Below are 14,598 nucleotides of genomic sequence, written 5' to 3'. Positions count from 1 at the left end.
TTCCTGGAGAAGGCGTAAACCCCTCCCATTGCTGCTTTACCAACTGTAATGGTCCCTTAACCTCGTGACCATACACAAGTTCATATGGTGAAAACTCTAAACTGGGATGTGATACAGCCCTGTAGGCAAACAGCAACTGCTGCAACACTAGGTCCCAATTATTGGAGAATTCGTTGATGAATTTTCGTATCATGGCCCCCAAAGTTCCATTGAACCTTTCCACCAGGCCATTGGTTTGATGGTGGTATGGAGTGGCAACCAAGTGATTCACCCCATGAGTTTCCCACAGTTTTTCCATGGTCCCTGCCAGGAAATTAGACCCTGAATCTGTAAGGATGTCGGAGGGCCAACCTACCCTGGCAAAGATGTCTGTTAGGGCCAGGCACACAGTGTTAGCCCTGGTGTTGCCTAGAGCGACTGCTTCTGGCCATCGGGTAGCAAAGTCCACTAAAGTCAGTACGTACTGCTTTCCTCTGGGTGTCTTTTTTGGGAAAGGACCCCAAATATCCACAGCTACTCGCTGAAATGGGACCTCAATTATGGGGAGTGGCTGGAGAGGGGCCTTGACCTGGTCTTGAGGCTTTCCCACTCTTTGGCATACCTCACAAGACCGGACATACTTGGCAACGTCCTTGCCCATCCCCTCCCAGTGGAAGGACTTCCCCAACCGGTCCTTAGTTCTGTTCACCCCAGCATGGCCACTGGGATGATCATGGGCTAAGCTTAAGAGCTTCCCCCGGTACTTAGTTGGAACCACCAACTGTTTTTGCGGCTGCCATTCTTCCCGGTGTCCACCAGAAAGAATTTCGTTGTATAAAAGTCCTTGGTCTATAACAAACCGGGATCGATTAGAAGAGCTGAGAGGCGGTGGGGTGCTCCTTGCCGCCGCCCAAGCTTTCTGAAGGCTGTCATCCGCTTCCTGCTCAGCCTGGAACTGTTCCCTTGAGGCTGGGGTCACCAGTTCTTCCTCAGACTGTGGACTTGGGCTTGGTCCCTCTGGAAGCAATGTAGATGATGGGGTTGTTTCCGTTGCTGGTGTACCGCTCTCCGCTGGTGCACCTGAGGTTATTTCAGGCTCTGGATGAGCCTTTTGGGTATGGCTGTCTGTTGCTTCTGCCAGTTTTGGCTCGCTGGCGCCCTCTGGCGTTGAGTTTGAAGATGGGGTTGCAATTGCTGGTGCTGGTTGCTGTTCCAGTTCTGGGCCTGGGACTGGTGGTGCTGTGGCTGTTTCAGTGGTTGGCATGGAATCTGGGTCCACTACCTCTGTCTGGGTCTCTGGTAACACAGACGGGGCTTCTGTGGACGGCTCAGGAACAGGAATGGGTCTGGAAGCTTGCCTGGTTTGGCTACGTGTAACCATTCCCACTCTCTCTTGGCCCGCTTCACCTGGTTGGCCAAGTCTTCCCCCAGTAGCATGGGGATAGGATAATTGTCATAGACTGCAAAAGTCCACATTCCTGACCAGCCTTTGTACTGGGCAGGCAGTTGAGCTGTAGGCAAGTCTACAGCTTGTGACATGAAGGGGTAAATTGTAACTTTGGACTTTGGGTTGATGAATTTGGGATCAACGAAGGATTGGTGGATAGCTGACACTTGTGCCCCCGTGTCTCTCCACGCAGTAACCTTCTTTCCGCCCACTCTCAAATTTTCCCTTTGCTCCAAGGGTAGAGAGGCATCCGGGCCTGGGGATCTTTGGTGTGATGGTGGTGTAATGAATTGCACTCGCATGGTGTTCTTTGGACAGTTGGCCTTGATATGTCCCAGTTCATTACACTTAAAAGCATCTTCCATCTGATGGGTCAGTGGGCCGAGGTGAGTTACTGGAGACTGGTGAGGTGGACGAATAGGGCGTCTGTGGCTTTACTTGGGTTGTATGTGGGGTCTTTGGCTGTCCTCGGTTGTAAGGTTTATGGTCGGTGTGCCCCCTGGGGTAATCGTTCCCCTTGACAGTAGCTTTCTTGCTTTCTGCCACTTCCATCCATTTGGCTCCAATCTCCCCCGCCTCAGCGAGATCTTTGGGTTTTCCATCTTGTATGTACCGTGTGATGTCTTCAGGAACACCATCCAAGAACTGCTCCATTTGTATGAGGAGGTGCAGTTCTTCCAAGGTTTGAACGTTGTGTCCTGTTATCCAGGCCTCATAGTTTTTTGCAACGTAGTAGGCGTGTTTGGGAAATGACACCTCTGGTTTCCACTTTTGGGTTCTGAAGCGCCGACGGGCATGATCTGGGGTTATCCCCATTCTGTATCTGGCCTTGGTTTGAAAAAGTTTATAGTCATTCATTTGCTGCTTAGGCATTTCAGCTGCCACCTCTGCTAAAGGTCCACTGAGCTATGACCTTAATTCTACCATGTACTGGTCTTCGGGGATGCTGTACCCAAGACAGGCTCTTTCAAAATTTTCCAAGAAGGCCTCGGTGTCATCCCCTGCCTTGTAGGTGGGAAATTTCCTGTGCTGTGGAGCAATAATTGGCGCTGGGTTGTTAGGGTTGGCTGGCACATGCAGCCCAGCTTTTGCCAAGTCCAGTTCATGTTTTCTTTGTTTTTCCTTCTCTTCATTTTCTTTTTGTTGTTTTTCCATTTCTCGGCGGTGGGCCACCTCTTCTTCTTCTTGCTTCCTTCTGTGGGCCAACTCTTCTTCTGCTTGTTTCCTTCGCTGGGCCACCTCTTCTTCTTCTAGTTTTCTTTTGTGTGCTGCCTCTTTGGCTGCCTGTTCTCTTTGGAAGGCTGCCAGTTTGATGCTTTCTTCCTTTTCTTTCAGCTCCAGTTGTCGCCTGTGTTCAGCTTCTTTGAATTGCTCTTCGGCCTCAATTTTTGCCTTAGAAGTCATGATTCCTGTTTTCTTGTGTTGGGGTGCCCTCCGGTGTTTATCTTCTGAACTGCAGGTTCTCTGTTGCCTCCTGAAGTCTGCCTAGCAACAGTGCCTTTAGCTAATCTTCAATGTTAAGTAAACCTGAAAAACCACTTTATTTGCATGTATATAGTGCTGGTAATGACTCTCAATGGGAGAGCTATTGCATGACAAAAGACCCTTAACAGTCTGGTAATAGCTTCTTGCTTAACATGCAAGCCACAAACTGCCAGAGAGAGCAGAAAAAAAAATTCTCTTTGGTTCCCTTTTAAAACCAAACTGTTTCTCTCTGCTAAAAAGCCCTTAGCAGAGAAAAGAAAAATATAATATTCCTACTGGCTTCTGGATTTTGTCTATCCCACCGCTGCCACCATATCATAACCTTAGTCCCAGATTTGGACCTTAGCGTCCAAAATATGGGGGTTAGCATGAAAACCTCCAAGCTTAGTTACCAGCTTGGACCTGGTACTTGCTGCCACCACCCAAAAAATTAGAGTGTTTTAGGGCACTCTGGTCCCCCTGAAAAACCTTCCCTGGGGACCCCAAGACCCAAATCCCTTGAGTCTCACAACAAAGGGAAATAATCCTTTTTCCCTTCCCCCCTCCAGGTGCTCCTGGAGAGTTACACAGACACAAGCTCTGTGAATCCAAACAGAGTGACTCCCCCTCTCCGTTCCCAGTCCTGGAAACAAAAGCACTTTCCTCTTCACCCAGAGGAAATGCAAAATCAGGCTAGCAAATTCAACACACACAGATCTCCCCCTGATTTCTTCCTCCCACCAATTCCCTGGTGAGTACAGACTCAATTTCCCTGAAATTTCCCAGAAAAGAAAACTCCAACAGGTCTTAAAAGAAAGCTTTATATAAAAAAGAAAGGAAAAATACATACAAATGGTCTCTCTGTATTAAGGTGACAAAATACAGGGTCAATTGCTTAAAAGAATATTGAATAAACAGCCTTATTCAAAAAGAATACAAATCAAAGCACTCCAGCACTTATATTCATGCAAATACCAAAGAAAAGAAACCATATAACTTACTATCTTATCTCTTTGTCCTTACACTTAGAAATAGAAGATTAGAAAGTAAAACTACTTCTCCAAAGCTCAGAGACAGCAGGCAGACAGAAAACAAAGACTCAGACACAAACTTCCCTCCACCCAGAGTTGAAAAAATCCGGTTTCCTGATTGGTCCTCTGGTCAGGTGCTTCAGGTGAAAGAGACATTAACCCTTAGCTATCTGTTTATGACAGAAGGACATTAGAACTTTGAAGATACTAATATCCTACCTTCTTAAGAAGCTTCCTGGGATGCTGCTTTGACACTACATGGTCATGTGATCATGTCATCTGGTACAGGGTCCCATCCTGAGCTGATATTTTTCCACTAGAAGGGGGCGGGCTAGGAAACAAGTTTCCTGGCATATGTATAGCCTATTTAAGGCTGAGGAGTAAGTTAATCTTGACTGTTCTCCACTGCCTCCCTGCTGAAGAAGGAAGACTGCTGAAAACACCCGAAGAAACAAAGGAACTAAGCTGGGGGAGACAGGAACTGAGTCCAGGCAAGAAAGGGCAGCCTGTAAAAGGAATCCCTGAACATGTAAACTGAACTGCTTGCAGCTTCACTTCAGGAAACTCTGCAACCTGCTTGAAACAACATTTAGGGTGAGAAATTACCATTTGTAGCCAATTTCTTTAATGTATCCAGCCTCGTTTGCGTGTTTTTGTTGTATTTGCTCAGTAATCTGCTTATCGTCACTTAAAATTTACCTTTTGCAGTTAATAAACTTGTTCTTTGTTTATTCCAAAACCTGGTTTGTGCAATTCATAAGGTAGGGCAGCAAAAAGCTGTGCATCTCTTCCTCCACATTGAGGGAGGGGGTGATTTTAATGATCTTACACTATATCAATCTCTATACAGTGCAAGACCATATAATTTTGGGTTTGCATCCACAAGGAGGTATGCACTTGAGTGCTAGGCAATACCCAAGCTGATTCGTCCCACACAGAGCTGATCTCAGTGTCTCTATGTCCATTTGCAGCTGGGTATTTCCCTACCTGTGTGTGTGTGCTGGAGAAGGCTTGAGAGCCTGGCACAGTAGAACAAGGTGCGGGAGCCCTGGCTGGTGGAATGATCGGGATCCGTGGGACCCAGCACATCAGGGGGCACCACAGAAGGGGGCTCCAATCCATCATAATTATTAAAATTAAGACAGATTCTAATCTAAAGTACTAGAAAATACACTGCAAGGAACAATCTTTCAATGACAGAAGGTGGACTAAATGGCCTGCTGCATATTCCCATCTCTACTGACTATGGCCCAGAGTTTTAAAGGTATTTAGATGACTGCCTGAGGTGCTATTTCAGTTATTTTAAATTAGATCTGGAGTGACTCCTTGTTCTCATATTATAAAAGAACACAAAAAGCAGTTTCCCAGTCAGTCACGAAAAGTGTTGGTTTATCCATCAAATATTATGCTGTTATAACCAAGACTCACAATTTGTGGGGTTTTACCTATACCTAATGTACGCTTAGATTATATTTACAATGCAGTGTAGGCCACCCAAATATTTATCCTCAGTAAACTGGTATCAGTCAAGGATACACTGTGAAATTAATAGCCAAGTGTTTTTCAGAGAGCTTCACAATTCCCACCCAGTCAGTAGTCAGGCTGACTGGTAATTATTCTGATTTCTTATGACAGTTTATTCAGTGCAATAATGATATGGCAAAAGGCAACAGAACATCAGTTTGCTAATGGTATCCTCGAATTCTGTAACAAGACTGCTCCAGACCAGAGGCAAAACAAAAAAAAGCTGTAACCATAACTGAAAAATAATGAAATGCAGCAAACTGTCCAAGTGGTGGGTTTTTTTTCCCCAAATACATGTGAGACTCTGGGGTTTAATTTTGCCAGTTTCTTGGAAATATGTGTCAATGGCCTACACTGCATTGTAATCTTTAATGTGAGGGGAGTTTCTTGCTACTCTGCTGCTATCCAAGCTTCCTTCACTCCCAGTTTCTCTCGTTGGTAAGGCACTGGAGTGGAAGCCAAGAGATTTCATTTCTCTTCCTCGCTTTTCTTAGTGATCTTGGACCCCTGTTTCCCCTCCCACCCTTTGCCTGTTTTGTCTATTCATACAGACAGTTCTTCAGGGTAGGGGCTATCTGTGACTATGTACGTATAGTGCCTAACACAATGGAGCCTCAATCTTAACTAGGGTGTCTAGGCACTACTGTCATATAAAAAACAACAAAGGGGTTGTAGCAATAAAATTACACTTTTTTCTAGCGTACAGCTCAATTCTAGAGTTTAACTTGGGTTGGCAAGAAAGGGAGCCATGGAAAATGAGCACTTGGTGGTGATGGGACACACTCACCTCAACTATTCAACACTTCTATATTATTAGTTCTATTATCCAGGCACCTATGAGCCCCAGTCATGAGCCAGGACCCCTAGAGCTGTACAATACAGGACAAAAGGACTGTCCTTGCCCAAAATTGTTTATAATCTAGCATAGTCCTCGGACCTGGAAGGATCTAGTCTGTGATGACCAGATTTACAAAGGTACTAAGGCCCCTAAAGATGCAGCTAGGCACTCAATGGGATTTACAAAAGTGCGTAAACAGGTTAAGCACTTAAATTCACAGGCATTAAGCACCTAGGGTGGCTACTGAAAATCCCACTAGGTATGTGTGCATCTTTCGGTGCCTTTGTAAATCTGGCCCTAAGTGACTGCTAGAGTGTGATGGTTCTACTAGAGAGGACATAGCTATTGTTTGTGGTGTGTGGAATGAAGGTTACTGCTGGTTCACTAGCAGCAATCCCTATGTCTTCAGTGTGTTCAGAGCAGCCATCACACCCTCCCTCAGGAAATTATGCTTTAAACAAACCAGATAGAGAGCTCCACCGTAAAATTCATCAGTCTACCCTTCCCTTGGATGTAGTCATGAAGGAGAATTACCCACACCTCGTACTTCCCTCATTAGTCTTTGTGTCCACCGAAGGCCCAGTTCAGGACCAGATGCAAAGAAGCAGTTTGAATAATCTTCAGTCCTGGAGCAGTTTGCCTGTTTGGTCTTTGGCTTTTTTGGGAGATCAACTTTCCCTCCAAGGCCTTCTGGAGAATATACAGGTTTGATATTCTGTGCTGGATTGGACCCTATGTATTATAATTTGTCTACTAATACAATTTGTTATGGAACTTGTCACACCTTAGTGGAATTTCACTAGCTTCCTACCTAAACTAATTGTTTTCAAATTGGGAGCTGAATTGTATTGAGATATTATCAGGCATATCAAGGAGATCTGCAACACTTGGCATTAATTTGACTTAAGTAGGAATCAGGAACTGACATCCTCATGACAGAAGCGGCAGTCCAGGAATACCAAAGAGGAGTAGTAGCTATTCTGTCATGTATGGGCAGGAGTATTCGTTACTACCCCATTCCTATACAGTGAGATATTTTTCTGAGATGTGGAGGTTGATTGTTTCATTGCATAACTCTGTGTAAAGAAAAGAGCAGACTTTAACTCCCAGTAATTCTGTTACCGTGTTTATTTAATGGATGACCGTCTTCTTATGGGAAGAGGGATGGGGAAGATTGTGTCTTGCTAACTTTAATATTCAATGCTGCTTTATCAAAATCCAGAGAAAAGTGCACACAGTAGGCTTTATTTTGCCACTGGTGAAATATAAGTTTTACCAAATCTGCCTAAAACTATCTCATTATAAAAAATGATGGACCAGATTCTCAGCTGGTGTAAACTGGCATAATTGGTATTAGGCTTATGCCAGTTCAGAGCAGCTGAGAACCTAAGCAGACAGGTTTAAAGTGACTCTGTAAAGGAAAATATATATATTTACACTTGGCCATATTTTCTTCCTTGTTATGTCTGACCAACTGTTTAAATAAATCATCCTATGTCTGCTTTTCCCTGGGTTTTGCTGATAATGTTAAAGATGGCCATGCCCCGTCAGCCTTCCCACAGACATGGTAATGTATCAATACTGCAAGATAAAGTTCATTCCTTGCTGTATATGCACAATATTATGCAAATAAGCATTACTCAGCCTCCTACGTTGTAGGAAAAGTGTGTGTTTGTATCCATGGGCACGTGTGTGTTTCTGAACAACCACTTTAAAATAATTGCTTATTCCCGAAGGTCTACATAGTATGAAGAGGAATTCCTAGCACAACACCAAAGCATAAGATATATTTTTAAAGGTAATCACAGAGGTGCTGACAGTCAGCCGGCTTGTCTGAAAGCTATAATACCACCAGCGGATCTTTGATTAAACTGTAACTACAACAAACAGAACCTCTGCACCTCTTGAAAAGGCTTTGAAAAACCTTTCAAACCAGGCTGAGGTTACATAAAACTGAAACTGACTGACTTTGCAGCCAACCATCTTGTGGTAAATTAGCCAAGTGGGCTTTTTTGCTTTTGATTTCAGTGTATGTGAAGCACCAGGGTAAGTCTACTTCTTTTCAATAGATTAATTCACTTTTACAGTGTGCGTAAACTGTATATAAGTTTGGTAATTGTCAGTGTATTTATTATAGATACTCTAGCAGATCAGAACAAATGAGCCTTTATCTGCACACAGGTAAGGCATGAACAAAATAATATGAAAAGAATTTCAGTAGAGTTTGGTCATTTTTAGGTGGGAAGTACCATAACTGGATTTAGTAGGGAACTGGGAAGCAGGAACTCCAGGAAAGCCAGAAGTTCTAATTTCTCCTCTGCTACTTACGCACTAGCAAATCACTTAACTTCTGTGTTCAGTTGTTAAATGTGAATAATACTTTTATCAAAAATCATCCTTCCTTCCGGGGATTAGTCATTGATATAACACTTTGAAGAGAGATGTATATTTTCTAAATATTCTTTTCTAAGGACCATTCTGTAATGTGATCACTCATCAAATACATATTAATTGATATGCAAGAATTAGTAGTGGGCCAGCATTCATCCCTGGCTTCCTTCTCTGCTGAGCCTGGGAGAGTGGGAGTTTGTAGCTTGGACAGGCAGTGAAATAAAACAGGAATTGAAATGTATTTAATGGTGCTCAAGGTAGCAAGGAAAAACTGTAGAAACAGTGGCCCCATGCAGCAAAGCACTTAAGCACAATGGTTCATTTTAAGCCTGTGACTAGTCCCATCGAACGATTAGGGTCAAAATGTATCTGATGTTGGTTCGTTGGGGGATAGTGTTCTGTTTTTTCAGGCTTAATTTGAAACAAATATTGTTCCTAATCCTGTTTTTATTCAAGCAAAATACCTATTGGGAATACTCCTGAGTAAGGATAACAGGGTCAAATTATTCTTGGTCACATACATGAAGATTTAGACAATTTCTTAATCCGAAATGGTGTTACAAATATTCATTTAGGGTTCAATCCTACTCCCATTCTAGTCAATAGTCCCTATTGATTTGTGTGACACAGGGTTGGTTCTTAAAATATTAACAGATAAATCCCTCGAACAATAATCACTTTCCAGAAATCTCAGTCAGCTACATGATATTTTGAATGAGATCTCTGCCTTACCGTACTTTCAAAATTAAGATAATGAAAAACAAATTATTATTAAGAGAAGGGCACAAAAAATGTGTATGTTTCAAGGTATGTTGCTCTTGTGCTGAATATTCATATTTTGTGTAGCTGGACACCTTCAAACTATGGACAAGAGTATATTCATGTGCTTTATTCTCCTGGGTATGGCAATTCAGAGCAGCCAGGGATGCTACTGTGAACATTACCCCTGGGGATCATGGTCAAGCTGTTCAAAAACTTGCAATTATGGAACCCAGACCAGACAAAGGTAGGTGTGAACGACCATATTGATTTTACCTCTTCACTTTTCTGTTTCTGGTGGACTGTTAGGAAACTATCACTTTGGGGCTGGCAAATCTAAAAGTACCCAAGGACTTGCAGTATACTGTGTACAAATCTTATTTTTCTTTTGGAAGTTGTTGCATCCATAACCTATAAGGAAAAGAGAACAGTTGGCCTGTCCCAGTGCTTAGACGATGATTAGATACGAAAATTTTAAATTCTCATCACAAAATACATTTAAAAAAAATTGAGATGTCTCCAAGTGAATCTTCCTTGCTCACGAACCTTGTAGTGAGGACATAGAACAGCCCAATATTAATTTATTCTGGTAATGATGGGTTCAGTCCTGCATTGCTCCGGTAAGCAGTAGATCTGTGAGTGACCCACCATCATCCAAGCCAACTCAGGAGTGATATTGATGAGCGTCAGAGTGCTGCGCTCCTTGGCTGGAAGGTCCGGCCGTTGCAATGCACTGCCTTTGAACAGGTATCAAGGAGTCAAACTTGGCAGTCTCAAAAAAGCTTGTCTCGTAAATATTGAATTCTGCAACAGTGTTTTAATTCTTCAACAGAAGGTAAATCAAGTCTACCTTCGGAGGTACAGGTTTCCTTGTTACATTGGTACATCATCCAACTGGATTCTTCTTTCTTTCATGCACGGAAGCCGCTCCTTATCTGGTTATTAAAATCTGATCTTTTTCTGTTCGCATCTGCTGGCACCTTGCCATAGAGATGGACCTGAATCAAGACTCCTGTTCCATTAAACCTCGAACATGGAGGAAGTTTGGATGGATTGGATCCATCCAAATTCACAACTGTCTGTTATCATTATAGTGATCGGAACCCAAAAACCTCAGAAGTGAACATCTCCCACCCCAAAGCTGGAAGAAGCTCGCCTCTGGATCCAAACTTTGCAGCCAGTTCCCACTTTTTAACGGGGCTCTAACTAAATTAATTTTAACTTTTTACATTTTAGGCAAATAAAAGTGGACGATTATTATAGAAAAAACTTCTGTGACCGATTGTGCACAAAGCAGGAATCCCGGGCATGTAATGAGCAGGCATGTCCTATCAACTGTCAGCTTGGAGACTTTGGTCCTTGGTCGGAATGTGACCCGTGTGTTAAAAAACAAGTAGGTGGAAAATAAATTTGATGGGTGAGTGTGAGGAAATGTGACTGTTTTATTTGCATTTCAGATACTGAACCACATGGCAAACTGATTCGCACAGCCCAAGGGAATAGGGGAAATCAATAATAAATTGGCATCAGGGCAGGAATAGGAGGGAGTCAGTTAAAAGAAACAGCTCAGAATAGAGAGAGAGGTAACATGCTGGGATACCACAAATCATTGTCACGCACACGTTCATACAAAAAGGCATCAAATCTGCCAAGTGTCCTTTCTCAAGGGGTAGTGTCATTACTAGGAACAAGTCTCCCGTAAATGTAGTAAATTCTGCCATCAAAGTAACAAGTCTCTTTGGGTCACCCCAAAATGACAGAGCTGTATGAATATTTCATAGTATTTGTCAATACATTCTTAAGTGGGGAATAATTACATTGATGGGGTCAGATCATCCACTTTAATGGGATTAAAAAAAAAAGATAAAAAGGATGCAAATACTGTCCTAGTCTGGCAGTGGAAATTAAGACTTCTTCTTTCAACTTTCATTCCAACTCTGCATCTAAAGGCAAGAGTTTCAAAAGTATTTAGGCACCTAATTAAATATTTAAGATCAGATTTTCAAAGGTATTTCAGAATCCGATGAGACCAGTCCAGGTAGCTAATTCTTAAGAGAGCCATGCCACCAAAATGCAGCATGAATCCAGAAAGAAGCATATAATGGCTTGCCCATCTCATGGATGCCCTGAGCCATGTCGGATTTCCCTCATGGAAAGCAGATTATCCCATTGTGGCATTTTATACCTTTCTCTGAATTATCTGGTGCTACCATTGTCTGAGACGGGATATTGGGTTAGATGGGCCATGGGGCTGATCCAGTTAGGCAATTGGTATGTTCTGTGGAACTTCAGACATCTATGTGCTTAGATAATCATGCTTCCTGCAGCAACGCAGGCTACCAAACTGCTCCGCCCAAGTGGGATGTGTGGGGAAGCATGGATGTTTTCCTTAAGAGGTGATTTAGCTCACGTGGCATTTGTGTGGAGAAGGTGCTCTGCCATCATCCTGCACCATCTTTTCTCTAGAGCCAGGCAGAGCTGGTACAGAAAGGGACAGCAGAAATCGAGAAACAGCAGCAGCCCCACATGCAAACACCAAGAGCTTCAGGGAGCAATAACTCATATATTCATGGTGCATTTTTTAAACTTTACAGAAAAGGGGTACTGTAATAATTTGTATAGTGGGGGTTTCCAGAACCACTGAACCAAGCTGTAAAGCCTGTATATGTTGGAAACCACTTCAAGCCAACGGGTGCAGCAGCACCCCTGGTATCTCTAGTTCCAGCACCTATGGTACAGAACCCTCAGCCCCTCTTGTTTACTCAGTTTGTGTTTAGACACATGTATATGAAATACTGCCTTGTTTTTAATCACATAGATAGTGATGCAGTGTATTTTTCTGTTTCAAGCTGAAAAATTGGCTTGCATTGGTAATCTGCTCCACTCCACCCTCATACACATTCCCCTCCAGCCTTGTACAAATTTGTCTCTGGGCTCTGGATGATGCTTGGCAGCTTTATATAAATGACCTTGAAGACAGAAGGGTGTGATTTTTTCAAAACAAATACAAAGATAAGACTAAATAAATTCCAAATTATTGGAAAGGATGACATGGGCCGAGAGATGGTGCATAGAACTCAGCATAGTTAATATAGTAATGCAGTTCTGGATCACAAATAATCACAAACAATGAAGTCTAGAAGGAAACATGATCGTGACTGCAAACAAAGATACATAGTGGGTCTGATTCTGCTCTGCCTAACCCTGGAGTTACACCCACGCAATTCATGCAACTCCAGTTCTAGTCAGCAGCAACCAGCTGTGTATAGCTCTGCCCACTGCTCATTAATACTGTCCTACTAGTGAATAGGTAAACACAAAAATAACCCCTCTGTTTTTCCTCTGTTTCCTTTCAGTTTCGTGTCAGGTCCTTGCGGCGCCCATCTCAGTTCAGGGGACAGGCCTGTACTGAACAATTGGTGGATTCCCGGAGGTGCTTCCCAACTAAACTTTGCAACATAGAGGAAGTTGACTGCAGGAATAAGTTCCAGTGTGAAAATGGTAATAGTGCTATTCACTCCATAACCACTAAATCAGATGTTCAAATCAGAATAATAGAGGTAATAGGCTGCTTATTTGAAAAATGCCATGCTGTGTGTACTCTCCAAATCCTTCATACGCATTGGTGGAGTTTTGGAAAGACGTTAAAGAGAATGGATTGCCAAGGCATTTGTGTGCAAAATAGGAGCTTTATTATCTTTGTGCTGCTTCCTTCTGTCTTCATTGTGTCTGCAAGACACTTGAGCCGGGCAGATTGTCCGGTGAGCTCTGTTTACTGAAGAACAGCAGTGCTCTAACAAGAAGAGATTCTTTGCATGGGTTCTTCTGTGTGTGTACATGGCTCTGTACAGTTTTAGGACTTGTTTTGTATCAGTTTAACTGAACTAGTGCAAAGTTCTGGGTGGATATTCTTAAGTAGATTTAAAGGTGGCTTATATAGGTTTAGCTTTGGCCTGTTCCTCAATCAAAATAAGCCCGAGTTAAACCAAAGAAAGTATGTTCACATAGGCTTTTGGCAAATCTTAAGTTAAACCAGGGCAATTCTGCATGTGGCCAACCATTAGAACAAGAGAATCTGCTCCCAGCTAGAACAATGAAAGCATTTCTGTTATTTCCTTAGAGTTCTTTTCTTCCTGCAGTCTCATACCCCCCAATTATTGAAGCATTAGAAGCATCTCTGTCTTACCCTCATTCTAATGGACAGACCTATCGTATGAAAAATATTTTGGCTTCTGTGGTTTCTCTGGAACAGGTCGCTGCATTGCCAAAAGTTTGGAATGCAATGGAGAGAACGACTGTGGGGACAACTCGGATGAAAGGGACTGTCGACGCAAAAAGACCGTGTGCAACAGGAGATATGAGAATATCCCCAGTGTACAGTTAATGGGAAATGGGTATGTTGCTTTTGCTTGCCCTTTTCAGGTTATGGTGTTTTTATCTCATTAACATTTACGTAAATGAGGTTTAGTCTCTGAAGGCTGCACTGGTACATTAGTGAATCCAACTGCACCAAATACCTGGTATCTTTTTATTAAGAATATCAAAAAATTATAAGAATATAATTAAGCACAGAGGCACAGCACTCGCTTGTTTCTTATACAGGATGCAATAGAGAGAGCCATCCAAGCACTAGTCTCTGGGGAGTTGGGCCCCAACCCATGGGCCCTCTTGGCAGCCTGGTCTCCTCACAATGTAACTGCACATTTCTGATGTGTCTGAGCCCTTCTGTCGGTTGGAGAATGTTTCCCTAAACTTCTTTTATTCTGCACTACATGTGAATTTCTTTGATTAGATTTTTACCCAAAATCATTTTAAAGTTGTTTTGTTTGCTACAGTCAAATGAAAAGAAGAATTTTACTGGGTGACTGTATGCAACTCGCTCTTCTGCCACAGAGTGCTTCTAATCCAGAATTAACCCCAAAGACCCAAAGCATAGCACAGAGGTGATATATGTGCAGCCTCTTCAAACATTACAGCTCTAGGTACTCCAGTTCCCCAGTGATGAGTGTGACATAGGGTTCTGGATCAATAGAGACAGAAAAGCGGGAAAGTATAGGTGCATTTTTGAGATGCATTCTTCATGAGTTCGGAACTCTTGTAGGAAGAATTTCTTTCAAAGCATCAACATAAAATCCTTTGATTAGATCCTTAGTTGATGTTAACCT

The 14,598-nt window shown here is 42.7% G+C and overlaps 1 protein-coding gene across 1 annotated transcript in view; it reads left to right on the top strand.

Moving 5' to 3' along the window:
* The first annotated feature begins 9,487 nt into the window (after window positions 1-9,487).
* Window positions 9,488-14,598, top strand: part of C6 (complement C6) — a 37,218-nt gene continuing 32,107 nt past the window's right edge. The window contains exons 1-4 of the mRNA XM_050946908.1: window positions 9,488-9,680; window positions 10,670-10,826; window positions 12,790-12,934; window positions 13,686-13,827. Of these exons, the coding sequence (XP_050802865.1) occupies window positions 9,538-9,680; window positions 10,670-10,826; window positions 12,790-12,934; window positions 13,686-13,827 (587 nt within the window). The 5' untranslated portion in view covers window positions 9,488-9,537. The remainder of the gene's footprint in view (window positions 9,681-10,669; window positions 10,827-12,789; window positions 12,935-13,685; window positions 13,828-14,598) is intronic.

This window comes from Gopherus flavomarginatus, chromosome 3 (assembly GCF_025201925.1).
Source record: "Gopherus flavomarginatus isolate rGopFla2 chromosome 3, rGopFla2.mat.asm, whole genome shotgun sequence".
Taxonomy (NCBI): domain Eukaryota; kingdom Metazoa; phylum Chordata; order Testudines; family Testudinidae; genus Gopherus; species Gopherus flavomarginatus.
The sequence above is the reverse complement of the archived record's forward strand: the minus strand, read 5'-3'. Positions and strand labels throughout refer to the sequence as shown.